Source organism: Drosophila ananassae, chromosome 2L, assembly GCF_017639315.1.
Source record: "Drosophila ananassae strain 14024-0371.13 chromosome 2L, ASM1763931v2, whole genome shotgun sequence".
Lineage (NCBI taxonomy): Eukaryota > Metazoa > Arthropoda > Insecta > Diptera > Drosophilidae > Drosophila > Drosophila ananassae.
In genome coordinates this window covers 10,387,563-10,408,717 of record NC_057927.1, presented here as the reverse complement: position 1 = coordinate 10,408,717, position 21,155 = coordinate 10,387,563, and the positions used below count along the sequence as shown (strand labels likewise).

At 41.7% G+C, this 21,155-nt stretch overlaps 2 protein-coding genes across 3 annotated transcripts in view; one reads left to right on the top strand and one right to left on the bottom strand.

The window, feature by feature from the left end:
- Positions 1–16,548: 16,548 nt before the first annotated feature.
- On the bottom strand, positions 16,549–16,689 carry LOC116654525. The gene has a single exon (XM_032449724.1). The coding sequence runs from the start codon at positions 16,687–16,689 to the stop codon at positions 16,549–16,551; it is 141 nt and encodes a 46-aa protein (XP_032305615.1).
- A 363-nt stretch (positions 16,690–17,052) lies between these two features.
- Positions 17,053–21,155, top strand: part of LOC6499680 — a 31,949-nt gene continuing 27,846 nt past the window's right edge. The window contains exon 1 of one of the 2 annotated variants that reach the window (XM_014910695.3): positions 17,053–17,270. The gene's annotated coding sequence lies outside the window, so the exon portion shown is untranslated. Of the gene's footprint in view, positions 17,271–18,297; positions 18,491–21,155 lie in introns of those variants that run through there. The other variant, XM_001954126.4, reaches the window with a different exon arrangement.

The window sequence follows — 21,155 nt, the reverse complement described above, 5'->3', positions numbered from 1 at the left end:
TTTGATCTTGGAGAAAACTGAGACTGAAGTTTTTCTCTTTCTGGCACTATTGATAATCCATTTGATACAGAACACTGCGTTAAATATATGTAGATAACAAGAACAAATATATAACTAGAAAATATAACAAATATATAACTAGAATAGTTTCATAATTAAATGACTAATGTTAAAAAATTACAAAATTAATTTTAAAAACAGTCTCTTTTGCGAAGGTGGTTTTGTTGTGCAATCTCAATTTCCTCCACAATAAAATTAATGTTTTACGTAGCCAATTCCGAATCGTTTATTTCACATAAAAATGCGATAAATAAGCGGCGCATCCTGTGCGACTCCGTCGAAGACGCCAAGGATAAGCCGTTGTTGTTGTCCTTACTGTAGTGGGTGGCTGTTGCGTCGTTGTTGTTTTCATTCTGCTCGTTGCGCCCCTTCAGCGTCGTGTATTTATAGCGCCAACAATGCAAAGGATGTTGTGCAAGGACATACGCGCCGGATTAAAGCGACCCAAAGGGGCGAGAGGACTCACGAACTCACAGACGTCCCCTTGCTGCCTCTTTCCTTCCTTCTTCTCCCGCGTTCGACCATCTCGCTACTCCTTTGACTGCTGCTTAAAAACAAAGTGGAACCGCATCAAGATCCAGAGACAATGGCGGATTTAGCTTATGCGGCTCTGACTATGACCTAGCATTTTCCCAACAATACATAATATAATTACTTTATATAGTGGAAGGCATGTCTGAGTTTTTCTTAAAGAGCTTAACAATATTTAAGTTATAAAACTTATCTAGAGCTATAGCCTTATTTTATGGAAAAAATATTTTCGAAACCCATGACCATTCTTTCCGCCAAAAACCGTATACTTTTAGTTAGTGTATTAAAATAAAAGCTGCGCCAACATCCAAGCCAAAAGTGGCAGATGGAGTTATAAGCAGGGCGACAACAATGGCGGGCCACGTGACCCCGCCAAAATCCTGGCAACTCTGGTGCTCGTCCTGCGGCTCCCGTTAAAAATTTCATGTTAATGGCCACACGAAGATTCGCTCTTAACCCTTTTGGCCCCGAGTGTATGCGGCTGCTTGGTAAAATCTGATATGGGTGTGGGTGTGGGTGTGGATGTGGATGTGGATGTGGGTGTGGGTGTGGGTGTGGGTGAGTATCTGTATCAGTGTGGGTAAGTGTGCGTAACAGGTCATTGTCCCAGCGCTTTTCGGTCGCACCTTTATGGCGAGGACAAGGCGGCAGCTTATTTCCTTTGGCCGTCCTTTTTGCAAATTTCATTCCAAGCCGTGCACACGCAACCGTCCTTCCTCCTCTACTTTACTTTTTCTCGCAAAAGGAAATTGCTTTAATTAAGGATATCTTGTGAAATGTTTGCTCATATTTATAACCCCCACACGGGCGAAAAGGTGAAAAGTAAAAACTAGAAAAAGGTACGCAATCAAAGGCGGAAAATCGTTAGAGAATAAAATCGAAATAACAAAGCGGCCACAAGAGGGAGATAGCGAATACCGCAAAAAAAGGAACCAAAAAAAGGAAAGCAGGAAGAAAAGGGACATCCAGAAAGGGAGAGGCAAGAAAAGGACCTAATGCGCTTTTCTCGCTGTGGAAACGGTTTGTTATTTTCATTTTTTTTCGCAAGAGGACCTGCGGACATTTTCGGCTGCCTTCTGTTTTTGCAACCATCATGGTCCTTTGACTATTTGCCATCTTGCCAGCTTCATTTGTTTGTGTTGGCTTGTCAACGCTGAGCGCTTTGGGTATTTCGCCAGGATAATAAGATAAAAGCTTTAGTGCCATTCGGGCCAAGTTAGTTAATTGCGTGAATGGCTGTAGCGCTCTCATCTGGCTCCTCGCCCCACAGCCTTTTCCCGTTTTATTTTAATCCGCCCGGTCCAGCTGCTTTTATTCCAATTGAATCGTGCAACCGAATTGGGTGATTAGCAAGTGCAGTTCACCGGCGATAATCCTGCCAGTTCTCCTTCGGGCCACCTTTCGTCCTTCTCCACCCCATTCCTCCAAGCACTTAAGTTCCTCATCTTTTATTCAGCACGCAACAATGACAACTAAAATTTCACCAATGGAGCACATGAAATTCATGCAAAACACTTAGATATTCATATAGTTGTAAGTTCCTTTGCTGTACATAGTTGTATATGCATAGTGTACACTTGAGGTCGAAGAAATACTACCTCTACGTATATTTATGCATTTTATTTCAGGCTATTTCTATTTATTCCAAAAGATTCCAAATTATTGAAACTTTTTTATGTTCGAAAAAATGTGTATATTTTCTTCTGTTGGGGTCCTGTATCTATAAAGTTATATGACCTGCCCCGAGTGTTTAACGAAAAGCAACAAAAAAGCACATGCAGCAAAAGCTACAAACAATGGCAACAACTACCGGCAATTGCTTTTGCCAAACACACACTCATACATATATTCGACACTTGCACTGCCGCCTAAATGTTCATGAATGCTCCATAAAATATTAAATGTTTATGAATTTCAAAGGGCCCCTTACTTCATTTGCATAATCCTTATGTTTGTTAGCAAGTGTTTATGCGTCAGAGTGGGGGGAAATGTCACATATCGTTAGTCTGACTTGTGGCAGTCGCTGGAAATGTGTCATGTGGCAATAGAAAATACAGATTTGGATAGACATGAGATGGAAAGAGTCAAGTTCTCGAATAACTTGGCTTAAGTGATTTAACCTATGACTTCAAAAATTAACTTTTCTTAATGAAAACGTACATTTTATGTGGCATTCTGTAGTGTTGTATCGCTCAGTGCAACATTCAGACTTCTCGAAGGGTCGCAATAGAAAAGCAGCACGTCCTGGGTCTATTTTTTATGGCTGCTGGTGCATAGTTTATTGCATCCGTTTCCTGTTGCCATCTCGCATCTTTCTGCATACTTTCTGGCTAATTCGTGTTAACATTTTTGCTCCGCTCTGCCATTGTTATGCACTGGGCCCCGCTCTCATTTGCCGTTGTTGCTGCTGGCGCTGATTGCAGCTCATTTGCATAGAAAAGTAGTAAAATTATGGGGCGCAAAAAAGCGACAACCTTCTTATCGAGCGGCGACTGTTTCCTTGACTTAATTGCCATTTGGCTGGATACCGAAAGCGCCACTGTTGGCCTTTATTTATGATGCTGGCTTAGGCCTCGTTGCCGGTTGAATTAATTACCAATACAATTATCACATACTGGGTCGCAAGCACATGCACACAGGCCTACGTACTGAAGCAGTTTGCTGCCCGATGGAGCGCTAAAAATTTATGACACAATGCTGCTTGCCAAACAAGAAATTAAAAGTTTGCGACCCGCACTAGCCAAACTTTTGCGCACACGCATGTGGTGCAGTGGAAAATTTATTAAACTAACTGCAAATTAGTGCACAATTGCGCACTCACACACATGTGAGTTGCAAAGTTTTTGCAAGACCAAAATCAGGGTGAGCTAAAATAAAATAAAAAAAACGAAAAAGAAAAAGAAACAAAAATAATAAAAATGGTGGAGTCAGCGACTAAGGGGAAAGAAAAGGCTGTAGCATAAATCAAGGCGCCTGCAGCGGGGACTGCCGTTAAATAATGTTGCCAATTGGCTAAATATTTCCGCCAGATTGCCGCTCTAATTTTCACAATATTAAATAGAAGTGGCGCCGCGCCCGAAAAATAAAAGTAACGCACACCCAGACACCCAACAATGCCTCTAAGTGATGTCTTCCTCCCAGCTCTCTTGTCATTGTAAAATTGTAAAACAATTGTTATAAATTCTATGCGCTTTTTGCGCTGCCTTGTTTGGCGCTTGATAAATGCAGACAATTAGCCAAATGGTTGACTGGCGCCAGCTTCTGCCACGGATAGACAGTTGATAGCCGTCTACTTCGGCACTGAAAAAAAGTAGTACGACTCTTGGGATACTACAAGAATTGTAGTACATGAAGTTCTCAACTATATTTTGACATTTAAATAAATACTTAAGGAGCCACAATGGTAAAAGTTTAAAAAATAACCTGCTTCTTTAACTTTAACTTAAATCACTGAAACCATTTGCTGATTTCTTCGAGATTTAAACTCAAAACCAACCAAAAAAGTACTGGTTACTTTTCTTCTTTCAACTCCTGGAAATAATTGTTATAGATAGTTAAAAAAGTTTTCTCTACTCAAGTCCAGCACACGCCCACATGACTTATTCTAGGTGCTACGTTCATGACTATTTATGCATTTTCCACTAACACTCTAATTGGTAACACAGATCCGACCCACTCGATTCCCATCGAGTTGGTGTTGCGCCCCATCAAGACGATTTTCAACAAATATATCCCCACATGGGGCCACATATTTTTTGTTGTTCGCCAGGAGGGAGAATCTTTCCCAGTGGTTGAAGAAATTCTTCCCCTGTTGGCAGGGAACCCACTTGGTGCATTGTTATTTCCGTTGCACAGCAGCATCAACAAGCGGAAATAGCTTAAAGGATACTGCAACTCGGCAGAGAGATGATGCTAAGCGAAGCTGCTGCAGCAGGATAACCATCCAGTATGCAAAACTATCAATTTTTAGTCGATGTGTGCGAGTATGCAAAACCACTTTCGAATAGGAGCAGACGAAGTTATGCCGGAGAATTGAGACAAGGCAACTATAATTAGAATCGAAAATGTAAGCAGTCGGATAAAGTCGTATAAACTCGGTTGAAGTTTTGCCGGGACTCCCTTCCGTTGCTCCTCCCTCCCTCCTCTCGTATCACAGCCGGTTCTCTAATTATTGACTTTGCTAATTGGCAATTTATAGGAAATTGTCTTCGGCTAACAAAAGTTTTGCATCAAAAGCAATTTCCTTGCACTCTCCTGCCAGAGAGTGAGATGCAATTTCCAGTAAGTTACTTTGCTTGTTTTCCGGGGACTGTTGGCCCAAAAGAATTTTCCAAAGTTTTCATCAAAGGCCTTTCTAATATGCGTAAACAAAGTTGAAGTTGCAGCTCGAGCTGCCGCCCTTTGACAGGACATGCGTACGCCGTACGCACATCCAAGGGCACACATAATGTCGTGGCCTAGCCGAAGATAAATATTCGAAACTTTCTTAGCTACCTAATTGAGAAGAAAATTGAAAATTTCTTAAACGAAATGCAAAAGTGATGTAATAAATTATCAATTCTATGCGGATGATACTCTAGACTTCTAGCTGGCTTTCTGGCATCTGTCTGGCTGGCTGCCATACTGGGAGTGAGTTCTAAATTGAAAATGCTGCAAAAGTCACAGAAGAAGACTGTAATTTAATGCTCTTTTGCACCTTCAAATCCTTTCAATTTCATAAGACTCGTAATCACACTCCGAATGCTCCGGTCGCCACTCACCCTTTGCGTAATCGCCGAGCACTTGATGAAATGTAACAATTTATATAGACAAACCCACTCCCTGAGAGTAATCTCCTCGTATGGCTTACTATGTGCGAGTATGGCTTTGGTGCGCATTATTCTGGCAGTCGCTGCTTGAAAGTTGCAGGTTGCAGGATAACAGGCAGCTAGCAGCTAGCTGGTTTCAGTTTTTCTTTGCTTCAGGTTTTACTGCAATTTTGACACACTTGATGAACTTCCATACACTTAGGCGAAACCCAAGCCAAGCCAAGTCATGCCCTATTTGTAAGCGGAGAGTGGAGCAGTCTGCCCCACATAAGTAATGCATTTCTTAAATTATTCGATGTGAGTGCCGAATGCAATTTGACTGAGCAGTTTGCTCTCATCGAAGCCCGGCATTGTCTGCAATTCAATGCAATCAAAAGGGGAAATTTCTAGTAAGAGTTTGCCACTGCATCTACAGATGAATTTTTTGATTGCGCAACACCGAGAGCTGATTCAGAAACTGAACGCAGCTGCTGCCAATTACAAATACAAAAAATTACAAACCATAAGCCTGGGGCAGGACTGCCCGTCTCTTTGCCACAGCCAATTAGCAGTTGAGCAGTTTTCAAATATTCAAAAACCGCGGTTTGCTCCACTTTAACCAAAAACTGAAGAGTTTACAAAAATCATAAGAATACGCACAATGGCTTTATGGCTCTTCAGGATTTTGGCTAACAGAAAACTAAATATTTCAAATTTAACTTTCTAAATCTAACAATTTAACAAATTAACAATTTTTCTGCCTGTCCTCTTTTTTGTAAGTGTTGAGGGAGTTTGCCCGAGGGCAAAATCAAAACCTAAGCCTCGCACAGACCTTGGCTGCTCCCCAAACTAATTTAGGCTCAGTCGAGCGCGAGGAAAACTTTCCAGATTTTCTACCAAAATTTTTGTTTTCAGCTTTTTTGGCATACATATGTTGTGCATTATTCGCCGTAAAATTAAATGCCGCCTTGCAGTGTAGTATCTCATTGTTGGTGGTGCTGGGTGGTGGAGGGTTTTTCGGTTTCGGCCTCCTCACGTGCGCCGTGTGCGGTTGGTTAGCGAAACGGACCCCGCTGGAGGCCCACGGGTGAGAGGGGCCTGGCGCTTAAGTTGTTTTGCCAAAAACTTTTTGTCATGGCTGGGACTAATTATAAAATAGCTCAAAGGCAACTCAAGGGACACTGCGATAGGCAGATGGCGACACACAACCAACTTTTAAGTTGTTGCAGGGAACGGGGCGCTGAAGGTGGTGGAGCTGGGCTTGGGATGGCAAGGGAGGCGGTGGCTAGTTGGCAACATGTTGCCACAAACTAAACATTTGCCTGCCAATTTGTTCTTATTTATTTTTATGTTCGCTTTCGTTTTCCTACCCCCCAACCTTTTGCCGCCCGGGCAACCCACGTGGCTTGTAATGTTTGGCCATTAAAAATAATAGTGCGGTTGTTTGTTGTTGATTTTATTTTTTGAATCTTTTTTTTTGTGTTTTCACATAGACTGTTGTGTAACGTAAAATTTTACCTTGATATGTTTCCATACCTTTTATCAGAGATATTTTTGGGCTCCAACACTGTGCGAAAATAATTTAATATTCTTCTTGAAGTTCTTCAAATACTGTTCTGTATTTATGTAATGTAATGTTATTGGTATTAAGTATTTTATTTATTTGAAAAACTTAAAAATTAAGAAGATGTGCAATTTTTTTTAGTGAATTGCCAGTATAAAGCAGCCCTGTTATTGTCAAACCGGAGACAACAATCTAGCCGGCGGCACCCTGTTCTCCGTGTTTGTCTGGCTGAAAAGTCCAAACATACACAAAAATACATACATCGCATGCCAGGCTACAGGCTACATAAAAACCCTTTGGCAAAATGAATAAAGGAATTCGGAAAAAACCAAAAAAATTGGGCACGGTTTAATGTTTGCTAAATTTGTGTCATTTAGCAAAACGATTTCTATTTTTTTTGCTTTTGGTCGGACGGCCCAATTCGTAGCAATTAATTTGCTGGCTCGACGCGGGGTGGAGGGGCACAAGTGCTTTGGCTATAACTCAGTAGCTTTATCAAAAAACCACTTACACACACAATAAAGTTAATGAAGCCATAATTATTTGGGTTAACAGCTTGCGGCGCTGAGGCCCAGCCCGGTTCCTACCCAGTTGCTCCATTTCATTGTGGCCAATTCGGCTCGGTAGCCAACAAATCAAAGTGAGCATTTGATAAGTAACCGAGCTGAACGAATACGTTGGATGGCAGGCCCATTTGCAAGTCTTCTTAATAAATAGACAAGCATTCCGATGGTCAAAACAAATGCGAGCCAGTGGCAGACAATAAGTTTTAGTCTGGTGAAAAGCTACGGATGGCTATCTATTCAATGCTTAGCCCTTAACAGGGCTTGAACCAATTCAATTGGGCTATCGTATTACTCAATATTTGACTCACGAGTCATTGCACCTTTATCGGAGCATTCTGATTCACATTTCAAAGCATACGCTTAAAGGATATTCGAAACCATTAATACCCTTAACCCTAAACTATTCTCAAAGGACTACTCATAAACACGTGAATAATAAATATCGGCTGGCTTTTTTTTTAAAGAATGTGTAGTGCTTATGTAACAATTTTGTATTCCTTCCTGGAATTGTTTTTGGCAAAGTCATAACACCCTTCGGCACAGTAAATAACCGCTTGGCACCAAATCTGATGAAATCCGAACGGCTCATAAGCCAGGACTCACAACAGAATCCTTTACCAATCACATCAAGTCTAGACAGCCTTTGAACTACAGTCTCGGCACCGTCTGCGGTGGCTCGGAGTGCCAGTGACACAAATCAGGACCCCAGAATATTTTTCAAGCTACCATAAGCGATTAAAATGCTGTCGCCTGCTGAGTCGGATCAATGAACTCCAAAACCAGCGACCCAATTAAATCACATCAGTTGATTTCCCAACACAATTGACTTAATTTTGAACAATTGTAATGCGGTGTTAAAAATCATATTACCATTTCAAAATTCCCAAACGACTTTTAGCATAATTACTCGAATTATGAGTGTGCAATTTGTATGAACCATGAAATATTGATGCTGCCACTAAAATCAAATGTTATGCAACGTGGGGCAGCCAGCTGCCGCGCCCCAAAACTGTCAAAAATGCTTGTCATTAAACGCTATTAGCGGAACGTATTAAATTACACAAAACTGGCGTTGTTTGCCCACCGCAAATGCACAACAACAGAGGGTGCAGTCCCCGGAATATAAATAATAAACCGTGAAATAAACCCAGAGCCCAGGGAATCCAAATCTGTATCCGAATCGGATTGGGTAACTGGGAGCTAAGGGTATTCGGGCAGGTAGCACGCGCGATTTATTTATTTGCCTTACCATTTGGAAATCTGTTTGCATTTCCCATGGCAGCTCAGATGTTTGTTCGGGTCCCGGCCTTTGTCAATAGTTGCCAAGATCAAAGTGGACCCAAGACTAGCTGGGATACAGGTGGATGGGGAATGCAAATTTGCGATGCGATACGTTGTGACACAACTCACAACCAGTCGCAAAATAGAAATTAAAGCCGAATATCCCGCTGCGAAATCCCAGGCGGGCTACCTTAATTTGCAACCAATTAAGCTCATTATTGCCGGCATTCTTTTTTTAACGCGTGTATGTGTGGGCGCATATAATATGTATTACCTTTCCATTTGCTTAATGCGATTGCGATATTTAATAATCTGCAGGCGCCGAAGCCCCGAATCCTGACAAATGCAGGCGAATCAAGGCTTTAATTAAATCAGACTAAAATTCCAGAGTACACCACATACGACAAGGGCCTCCTCACTCCCGTTAATGCTGTGCAGATTATAGACACGTTTCTTTTAACGTTAATAATTAATTTGGCCTCCGAATTTGCTGCAGGTACAAATCCGTTGGGTGGAACATAACTTGGATGGCATAATAAAACGCTTTCAGGGCGGGCACATGACATTCAGGTTTTTATAAGCTGTCAATTTGTTTACGCGTTGTCGCTGGAAGCGCCTTTGACTTTGACTTTGTCGCAGCTGAAATATTAACGGGTCCTATGATGTGCTCTGGCTGCGTCTAAATGCACTGACAAAAATATATCATATTTACCTAATTAAATACTCAGAAATTAGGAGACAAATCAAAGCCTTTCTTAATTTAAGATGTTTTTATAGTAGTAATAAAAAATATAGAAAATATTTAACGCCGCCAAGATGTTAAATATTACATTGAAAGCGCTTAACATTGTTTTGTGAGTGCTTTCCTAGTTTATGACGCCAAAGGTTTCAGAAAAATTGTGTTTCTTGTATCCCTGTAGAGGCGAGTCTATTTCGCTCATGCCGCACATTCATAATATTTTTGCCAGCCGGAAATGCCCCTGGGAAAGGATGGCTCACACTTGGCCCCTACGCATCGGAGCTCACAATAACACGGCCAAACCTCTGAGGAAAACAAGACGCCACACGGCAGCCCCAGGTCGGTTGGTTTTTTTAGGTCGGTCCGTGCCTCTCATGCGTGCGTTTATCTTGATGCGTGCGAGGATGTGGGGGCCAGGATGCCGCTGTGGCCAGGTCGAGGTGCTGGAGCTGGCGACAAACGCATAAAACAGCATAATTTGTCAGCATGAACACGGCAGGAACACACCAGTGGCATAACAATGAGCTGAGAAGCATTTGCCAGCCACTCTCAGGCTATTTCTGATATTTGCCAGAACACTCTCAAAGCCCAAAGCTCTTCTTCTTTTTCTAGTATAACTGATTACTATTTATAAAAACAAAATATTATTATTTTATATATTGTATAGTACCTAGTAAAGGCTTATTCAATTTTCATCCTTCTTATACACGTACTTCCCAATAGTTATTTCTTTTCATATTTTCATGAATTTTGTTTATTTAAACAATATATGTTTAATAATAGAGAATAATAGAGAGAACTCTCGTTTATATTTTCAACCAACACAAAAACTCCAAATTAAATTAATTATGTTCAAAATTAACTTTTGAATTTGTTTCTAAGCAAAAGCCAGCTTTGTTTTCGGTTCGAACTGGTTTGGCTTTCAGTTCATAATTCATATGGTTGTTTTGTGTTGGTCCTTTACAGAGCAGTCGAAATTCCCTCAGCAATAAATGCACTTGTGCAGGTGCAATAAATGCAATAAATGCACTTGTACAAGTGGCAGTGCATGTTAATAATTGCGTGCTCGTATTACAATACCCACGTTTGGCCTTGTTTCATATTTTTATTTTGATTTGTGCGCGAGTTGAGTTTCCTGTTTGCAGTGCGCTTCAGTTCGTCCAGTTCCGGCCTGGTCAGGATCGAGTCGGGCAATTAAAAACTTTAACGCCCAAGCCAGAGCACTGCGAGCAATTGTAGCGGCGCACAAAAGTAGACTATGGCAGTTATTGCCTTCGAAATCGATTGATAGAACGCTCCATTGCACCGTCGATTGTTCCTGAGGCCTATATATGATTTATATATATATATTCAATATAAAACTTTGGCAAATCACTCAGAAAAATTAATAAAAAAATATATATTATTCTTTAATTCTTTTCTGGAAATCGTTTTATTCGCAGCTGTTCAATTATCTGATTTTAAATCAATTACTTTTGATTTAAATATAAATAATTTGTCATGGATTTTTGAAGTGCCTGACTTCACCTAAAGGTGCAGTAAACTCCGGATCCCCTTTCCCTTAACGACTTCTCCTGCAATTAAGCTTTCCTCCACGCTATACTATTAAAATGGCATATTTTCATTGGTATTTTTCTTTTTCCATTTGCAATCGGCTTCCGTATGTGAAAATATTTTAAATGCATTGTAAATACGATCTCGAAGTAGCCGACAATAAACTCAACTTGTACAAAATGGTGTTGCATTTAAGAAAATAATAATATGAACATCAAGTTGATAGACATTTATAGATGGGTTTATTTGTTGCGGGTACCACTAGTCTAATAGATTTAATAACAACTCATTAACGTGCACTGGTGTTTTTCCTTTGCTTCATAGTTGAGCCACAAGCTACTTGGCACAGCGTCTAATTTAAATGAAAATTTACATTAAAACATATGACAGAGTGGCCCACCACCGACCACCCATTCCCCAACTCACATCAAAGAACCTAGAGAAAGATGGTTATGCCAAGCGAGTCGCAGCGCTTCCTTGCTCTCGTAATTAGCTTGTTTTTTATGTAATCAAAAGCGACGACAGTCTCCTGTGGGCTCTACGCTCTTCCCTTGTTACTCAAGCTACTCAAGAATTTTGATTTAATTGTTGCCATGGCAGCATATTCTTTTAATTTATGTCAATTTATTTAATCAGACATTTGTTGCCTCTGTCTCCGGCTCCGGCTCCGTCTCCGTCTCCTGCAGTGGTTCTTCCTCAATTTCCAGCCGCCAACCGCCGACAATGCGCCTCCATGGCATTTGTAATTAAAAGGCTCTCGACCGGGGCAGCTAATTTGAAAATTAACTGCCGTCAGAGGATGCTTTCAGGGACCGACTCACGTTCAGGTGGCTTCATAAAAAGCAGAGCAGAAAATGGAGAATGGAAAACGAAAAGCACGCGGTAATAAAAAATAATACATTTATCAATCAAAACTCCAATGAGGAACTTGCCTGAAAGTTGCAGCATAAAAATATTCATCCAGAGGAAAGAAGAGGGATGCCATTTGTTTAATGGCTTCCATTTTGGCAACGCAATTCAAAAATGCCACAAAGAACCAGAAGACGCTGGTGTAAGCAATAGGGATGGGTAAAATAATTCATTTAAAATTTTTCTTATTTAAAAATTATAAATATTAAAGCTTACCTCTTACATTATTATAAAAGCTAGAAAATATTTTACCCAAAACCCTGTTATATGAATCTCCAGACTACGCCTGTGGAGGGATACGGAATGGGACGTAACAGGAACATTGAGGACACGACAAGGACGAGCACGAAATGCGCAAGTTCACGCACGTCACTTGAATTTCTGGCACCACCTAGAGGCTCTGGCCCCACTCAAAATGTGGGTCAAGGAGGTGGGCTGCGTGCTAATGCTAATTTCTGAATGCCTTTTGTTGCGGCAGCATCCACTTCATTAAGAAGCCATCTCATCTCCGCGCTGGCCAATTTGATGATCCCTCATAAAAATATCATAAGCAAAACTTTTTCAATATATATTTAAGCGGGATTCATGTTTTTACTTGCTGTTTTCCATTTATTCTCCAATTTGTTATATGTTGTATTTTCCTTTTTTATTTTTTGGCGCATGGCGCTGTTGCGTGAGATGCTTTTCAACTGATTTCCCCCCAAACTTTTGTTTATTCGTTGCGGTCGCGAAAACTTTGCTGATGATATCTCCCAATTTTCTGGCACCCCGCTCCAAATGTTTGTTAATCTTTTAAGTGCCGCCTGGCCAATATATGAGTAAACGAGTCCAATGTTATGACTGAAAGTGAGTTGTAAAAATACAAGAGGAAACACAAACAGCAAGCCGAATGAATTTTATTTATTTAACAAATGCTTGTTTGTTCTGATATGGCCTGGAGTATCTGATAAAATATTTGCGTAACTGAGAAGTTGGGTGTAATTTTTTCTTTGGCATCGCTGTCCTTTGTAGAACTTTGTAATTAAATGCAAATTAAGTGAACCGTCATTTGCGCCTTGATTTTTTACCCTTTTCTTGGTCCAGCGCCATCGAAGGCATGCAGACAATTTTAAACTTGTTGGAAAACTCTTATTGCCAAAGTCCTCAATAAAGTCGCCGACTCTATTAGCGCCAGTGTTGCGTTAATGGCGGCCCAAAAAAAAAAAGGGCACGAGCGGAAGTGTTACCCGTGATTGAGCCAACTTTTCTAATTAGCGTCAGTCAAAGGATTCTTGGGAATGGATACTTATTAGCAGGCGAAGCTTCAGCCCGTTCCCGTTCCCAATATCGTATGCATATCAAATGCAGCTTAATGAGCCAACCACCCAGTCAGGGATGAAACGCACTTTGCGTGCCAAACACAAACACACTAACCCCAAACATCAACACAAACAAAGCCACGCACATCATCGTAAAATATGCAATCCTTTCGACGCAATCAGAAAACTGGCAAAAACTCCTTTCCAAGGCATTAGAAATACCAACCAAAACAAAACTAACATAAAAGTTTCCATCGCAAAAACCACAAAAACACACGCGCCAATCGACATTGTCGATTATATTTCAACTTGAGATGAAGAAGATCGGGGAGGGACTTCCGGTTATAGACAAGTCGCTCCTTGGCAGCTGTTGAAAGATAAACCGAAAGGCATCACAAGCGGCTGCTGCTCGTAATTACAGATTGCAAAACGAAACGAAACGAATCGAAAAGTAAACGATGTCGATGAAGTTGAGCCGGAAAGGGAGACTGAGATGCGGAAACAGATACGGGGAACGAGAGATGCAAACCCGGCAAAAACTTCAGCTTCAACTTCAAAACTGATGACTGAGGTAGTAGCAGTGGCAAAACTTACCCAGGTGGGAGTCTAAGGTACAACTACGGCAGCTACATCCCCAAAAGGGATAAACTTTGAGCGGAGTGGCTGGGAGCGGCAGCGGCGTCTTAAGCGATTTTCTGCTACACCAAGTTGCACAACAATATTCTAGGGAGTTCACTAAAAATAAACTAAAGCAAATATTTCTATAAAAATTAAAAATATTTGATTATTGGACAAAAGATTTAACTGGAAACAAGCATTTATTCCTTAATCTTGGATAAGTGTGTCTGGTGAGCTTCTTCTGTACTACAGAAAAGGTTCCATTGTAAAAATATAATGTTTTCTTTTTCTGAAACAAATATTTAAAAAAAAAAATATTTTTTTTGGACAAAATTTATAAAATCTTTCGCTCAGTGCTCTAGTTCAGAGACAAAGGAAAAGAAGTGGCCCGGTGTAGGCGCAAAACTTACCGAATGTGTGAGCAAATTCACGTCGCACGAAAATTAAGAAACTTGCAGCCTCCTCCGCAGACTGAGGCTCAGACACTGGGCGGAGGGAGGCGTGGCAGTGGAGGATTCCTGGCGCTGATTGCATCGCTTGGGGGGACTGGGGGCACTGAAGGGAGGGCAGATGCCTTACTTATTTATGGCGCACAGGTAAACTGTGCATGTGCCATCATCTTGATAAATGTTCGCTGCCAGTGCATGACTATGGGAAATGGATTCCGAGCTGAAAAGCTTCTTGATTTAGCATGCGGCTGAGTTATGCCACCGCCCATCCACCCACTGCCACTCCCTCTCCCACTCCAACAAGGACAGCTTCAATGGGAACTTCAATTAGAGCAGCTCTTGGCCCAAAGCTGCACCTGGTCAGCAGCTAAGTGTTGGCCAAGACTGGAGCCCCAACCAAGACGCACTTACAAAGACAAATGCCGGATAAGCTGCCAACGGTTTCTAGCTCCGACACTTGAAGAAAATATTAAAAATTGTAGCATTATAAAACAGCTAAATTTGTATCACTATCTAATAATATTCCACTTTTCCAAAAATTTTCCTAAAACACTTTGTAGAGTTATACTATTTTTTTTTCTAATACATACTTTTAAAGGGAATCCCATAATTTCTTTAGTGCAGCTTCAGCTATCTAGCTTCAGAGCATCTTAAAAAATAAACGAGTCAGCATTTGTAGCGTTGATTGAATTGTCAGAGGTGAGCTCTGGAGCTCAGGAGTTGGTTTTCCACTGCCCTCGGCTCAAGCATACACACGTACCGGAACGGGAGCCGGGCGCTTTTCAATTAAAACTATTGTCAACGACAATAAGTTATACAAGTAAAGAGCACGCTGCCTCAGCAGCTGAAGCCGTTGACAGTCGCACGTACGCTTAATTAGAAAAAGTTGCATTTTTTTTGCCCCTGTCCACCTACTGGCCACGCCCGGCGGCAACCTACCGCGCCCCGCCCACAAGTCAGCTGTCAGCAAACGGGGCAGCACGCCCACACTTTGCAGCGGAAGTAAATTTACAGTTCGCTCCTTGGCTGCACTTTTTATTCCTTTCCGACGCGAGCGAAAAGCGCGACTAATTTTCTTGAGTCCCACCCCGTTTCGCCTTTTTCATTTTTTTCACTCCAGCGTGCAAGTAATCCCAGAAAATTGTATAAAAAATGCAAAAACGCCAGAGCCACCCACTCATAATTTTCTAAAAACTAAGCTGGCTGAGGGGTCGGTTATTTTACACCCGCGAGAACTTGCATTTTGTTCTGTTTGCTTTTGGAGCGTGTGACTCGTTGGCCTGGCCTTTGTTTTTTTTTTTGCCCCGTTTTCCTGGGTTGCTCCTCATTTCTTTTCTTTTTTTTGACGCTGTGGCTTGCTCTTCTGGCTGTTGGCTGATGGCTGATTTTCCTTTTCTGGTTTTCCCCCTCGCAGTGTCCTTTGACTCGGTATGGTCTTGCGGACGGCAGGACCGTGCCGGATGTCACGTGCGCATCATTTTCCAACAGCTTTGTTGCTGCGCGGCGTAATTATAACAAGGCGCAGCTTAAATTAGTTGGCTACGGCAGCAACGTGAACCCCACCTGCTAACCTGTGTGTCTGCTGGTTCCGTTTTCTCGGACCCCGCATCCGGATCCGTAAACCAAGACCCACACCCGAACACGGAGCATTCATTAAACCTGTTCGCTGGATAACGCTCTTATGCGATTTTTATGGGCCCTTCTGTTTGGTGTGTGGCGGCTGTGTGTTTCGGTTTATTTGGCTCTTTGTTTAGTGCATTTTCTGTCAACGTCAGCGTGATTAGTTGTGCCACATTGTGCTGCACGTTTTGTTTTGTTTTTGGCGCTCAGTTCGCTCGATGCCCTAGCATTGTCATCGAGTCCATTTGGTTTGGGGTTTTGGAACCAATGGAGGAAACAAATTTTCATACACGAAACACAAAGGAATACAATAAATAAAAAAGAAGAACAAATTTCAAATAATATACATTAATTGTGATAAAAAATGACTGGAGAATTCTTTCCCAGTCCCCCAGACTTGGCAGCAAGATATCAGAGTAGATAAAAAATTATTCTCAGTGTGGGTCAGGTAATACCAATTAACAAAGCGCCATGTGGCACGAACTCGACCCCAAAAGTATATATATGTATATGTGCATGTATGTATATAGGCGGGATGGGCTGGTTAGAGCCCACTTGACTTGATTTTGGCACTATGGCTGAATCTCCTGGCTCTCAGCTTTCAGCTCACACCTGACGCTTACATCATTAACGGCATCGTTCTTCACACACGGCAACACATTAGAACACTTTAAGTTGCAACTAATGAGACTCCAAAACATAATTGTTGGCATTTAGTTAGATGAGCGGCGCCAGGTTGACACACACACACACACACACACACTCGAAAAGTGACACGCCATGAAGATGAAGCAAATAAACAGCAACAACAAATGTGGCAAAGTGGCACCGTGGCGGGGGGTGGCGGGTGGATGAAATAGTGGGTGGCTCAGTGGACAGCACAACGAAAACAAATGCACCTAATGACACAATTTTCCACACACAAACTGGAGCATGAAAAACTGTTATACGCCCGCTAAGAGCGAGCGAGTGACTTTTCGCAATAATCCTGGCGCTCTCTTCGTTTTTAACGCCGAAGCTGTTGCGGCGAATTCGCAAAAATCCCGGCCACGTCGGGACTGTCGATTCGCGAACCAGTTGCCAGCAGCCAACATAGCCAAGCAGTTCTGACCAAGCCGGCAAAGTGGCAAAAAGTCAAAGTGGCAAAGTGACGAGTGGCGAAGTGAGACGACGCGTAGTCAAGTTTTCAGTTGTGGGAAGCGAGTGGAGATCGAGCTAGGAAAAGATATGCAACTGCAAATCCGCAAACTAAAATTTCAATACAAGTATCACTCATAACGCCATCTCTAGCCGGGTATGTTTCAAAATTCTGTGTTAACTTTAAGATGCTGCCTTCCCGTCACGTTTAAGTTTCACGTTTCAACTTGTAACCTAGTTTTTGAACATGTGAGCTGCCATTTTTCCAAGTGTTTGTGAGTGCGGCGCGCTTTTCTTGCACTTTACGCTGGCGCGCTGTTTTCCGCCTCCTTTCCGACTATATTCTTGAATTTTCCCCATATAAATTCAGGCAGCTACACCCCCCCAAAAACGAGAAAAAAGGCAAAAATTCAGCAAAAACATGGAAAACAAGAAAGCAGCACTGAAAAGTGCAATGGCAGCCCGGAAGCGGCGGGCGGGTAACAGTGATTTGTATGAATGCTGCCATTAAGCTGACACGGCTTGAATATGCTCCCCTTTCTCTACCCTCCGGCCAACCTAGGGCTATACTCCTGGCCAACGAGGCGTATGCGTAACGTGAGTCACAAACTTGGCACAGGCGGCGTATACGTTATTTGCGAGGAAAAACTTTTAATCTGTCCGCGTATTACACAAAACTCGGGGCCCTGCCTTTCCTCATTTACAATGAATTCAATTGCCATCAGTTTTATTTAGAAACAAATGGTGGCTGACTTTTTTTTTGGTTCTTTTTTAAATGACATGAATTAAGATAACAAATTCGCAGAAAAACACAGAACCAAACGAAACCAAGCCGCTCAGTGCTTAAACGAACTGAAGAAGAAAATAAGAAGGAAAACAAAGTAAAACAGCGTTGAGGAAACGCGACGAAACTTTTTTTTCCCCACCGAGACAAAAGCCAGTCAAGGCACGAGCAGGAAATTGTAGCGTAGCGCAAATAGAAAAGCCGGCAGCACAACAACAATTGGTAATTCTTAAGCCAAAGTCGCGACGCTGTCAAAGTCAGGAAGTTGCGTGGCGTTTGGTTGAGGAGGGCGAGAAAACCAGGGGGTCTCCGCCTGAAAAAGTCTAATAAATTAAGCAATTTACATGAATTGCCGTTTGCTGTGCAGCAACAGCAACAGCGGGCAGCAGCAGCAGAAGAAGTAGCAGCTCCAGAAACAGCTTCTGGATTCAGATCCTTTTCCCATCCCAGTAAGTCAACTCATTTGTATGTCGAAAAAGGCGGCGTGGGATTTGTCAGACGGAAGGGGAAATAAATAGAAGAAAAACTTTGCCACTCGCTGACAATGATTCAAAAAAGCCGGGACAGGCTAAGGAGGCAAGGTAGCCGCCCAGGTAAATCCAAGCAATTTGTTTAATTTCATTATATTTTAGACTCGTTGATGTTGTTTTGCAGTGTTTTGCGCGGGGAGCGCTGTATGCGCTTATCTCTGCACATTTGCAACTTTATCCGGACACATTTTCATTTGTGTTTCCTCCATAGCTCCAGTTGCTGGTCTTATTTGTAGCCGAGCAACTTTGGATAATGAAATTTATGTGCATATTTTGGCCATTTTGACTTTGAGTTGTTTTCCTTGTTGCATACTCGTATAAATGTCAACTCGAGTGCCACGGGCAGCAAGCATATGTACCATGTGCCCCTTCTATCTCCATTTATTTGTTGTATCTTTTTTTCGGGAAGCTGTGCCAAAGTTTTCCATTGGCCCCATAGATAACCGGCAACAGTTCAAAGTTTCGTTTTTGTTTATTTGTTGTGGCAGGAAGACAGGGATGCGGCGGATGGGCGGTAAAAGTTTTTTGGGGCTTAGAGCTAATTTTTCGCTTAAAGTCAACATGTGGCACAGAAACCTAATCAAACTATTGATTGTTTGACTGATTGTGGCAGCAGCTGCCAATGCTTTTATTGCCACAGCAGCGAAAGCGACAGGTAAAAGTTGATGTCGAAGTTACCTTGCCATCATTTTGGCTTTAACTTTCGGCAAAGTTTTCGCTTTCCATTTGGCGCCACAGGAAATTGATTTCTGATGCCTCGCCCAACTCTTTCTTTTTCTCCGAATTCCTCGAAATGGAGCCATCACCTCAGATCCCCCAAAACCTTTTGACAACACTTTGTACTGCTTTCTTTCGCTTCTTTTCGGTTTATTTTTGGCTTCGATTTCGCCAAAGGACAGATACACAGGTTAGGTGTTATAACCCCTTTGACATGCGTAAATATTTTCCCTGCACTCTGTTTTCCCACTTTCCACATGCTTTTTATTGATTTTGCATAAGCAGCAAGCGGCTGAGAAGGTGGTGTGTGGGAAATTGAATCTCACATAAAACGCTGCAAGTACTTTGCATATAAAATCAAGTATGAGACACGTTGGCCATGCGCTTGTGTTTGTCTTTCAACTGTGAAGAGTTGTGGGCGAAACTACGAAACGAAATCTCCAGAAAGATACCAGATAAAACCAAGAATCTTGTTTTTATTAAGAGCCAAGAGTTCTGGGTCTTGTTCTTGGTCTGGTCAAGACCAGGATAAAGTTTTGCCGGCCTCAACTTGCACTTTGGCACTTAATCAACAACGAAACTAAATGCGGTCGGTGGTCTTTGGTCGAGAAGTGCTCATGCTCATGACAAATGTGTAAATACCCATGGGACCCCTCCCTAATGGCTCAAAGTCTGCATGGAAATGCTTTTCGAAAACATTTTATCAATTGCATAAAGTTTCACTCTGCCCGAGTTTGTTCAAGCACCTGCCAGAGTTCATGCAAAAAACATAAAATCAATTACCATGCACTGAAAGCGATGTTGAAGCTAAATAAATAAATACGTTCGTTTAGCTGAAACATGGACCTCAAAAATAGTTTTATGTATTTTTTATTCATTTTTATGTAAAATATAAAATTATTTCAATAAAATTCCTTTATTGCATGTCTGAGGTTTTCGCTTTTCTTCCAAAAAATATTTTATATTCGTTGCATAATTATTTTTTTTATGTTCTGGGAAACACACATTTTGTCACTTGCTGAGGGTAAAATGGCATTTTTGCGCTTATTTAAGCCATTGCATAAATTTCGACTGAAAATGAATGCCAAACCGCACACCCATGTGTGTGGGGTGTATGCAAATTTACTTTGTGGGGGCAGGGTAGGGGGGAGAAAGAATGAGCTGCAGGGGAAAGGTTCCTCGGGGCAAGTGCAGGATCCAAGACCAGAGCATAATGTGTGCTGGCCTTTGGCAACCAGCTACCAGACAGACGTGTTTCAGACATTTAGCATATAGCCACACACTCACACTGAGAATCACTCAACCCCCTCCTCCCTCGCTTCTCGGCACACACTTCACTTACACACACATGCGCACGACTCAATGTCAAAGTTGTCCAAAGAATGTGTGCGAAAATATTTTGCGAAATAAGGCGCGAATGAAAAATTTATAAAATATTCAAATAAGCCCTTTGGCCCTCATAAAAAATATCTGTGGGTGACGCCCAGAGAAAAAAAATATTACACAAATATGCAAAATTTTAATAAAATTAAGCTAAATGCAAAAAGCGTTTTTAGAGACACTGGCGGAGAGTAAAAGGATGAAAATGAATTTCCAGTCAAACTTTTTTTAATGCAAAACCAAAGCCCTCAAACTTGAACGATAAAAGCAAAAACGTTTCACTCGCCCAAAATAAAACAATAAAAAATAACGAAGCAGCAGCAAGAGGAGGAAAAACTATTTAAGTTTTAAGCGTTTGACGCTTTACAACCGCAAAATGTCGACACAAAGTTTCCCACGCACCCCACGCCCTCCATCGAAATGAGGCGAATGCGAAGCTGAGCAGCGGCATCACTTCATTGCCATGTTAACCCAAAGTCATAAAGTCAAGGATAAAATGCAAAAGTGCCGAAGTTTTAATTTAAATTTGAGCAGCTACGCGCGGGACACAGATAAAAAATATGATCTCTCAAAAATAATACAGAGATGGAAACTTTTGTCAGGCCAAAGAAGAATCTACGAGACTTGGTTT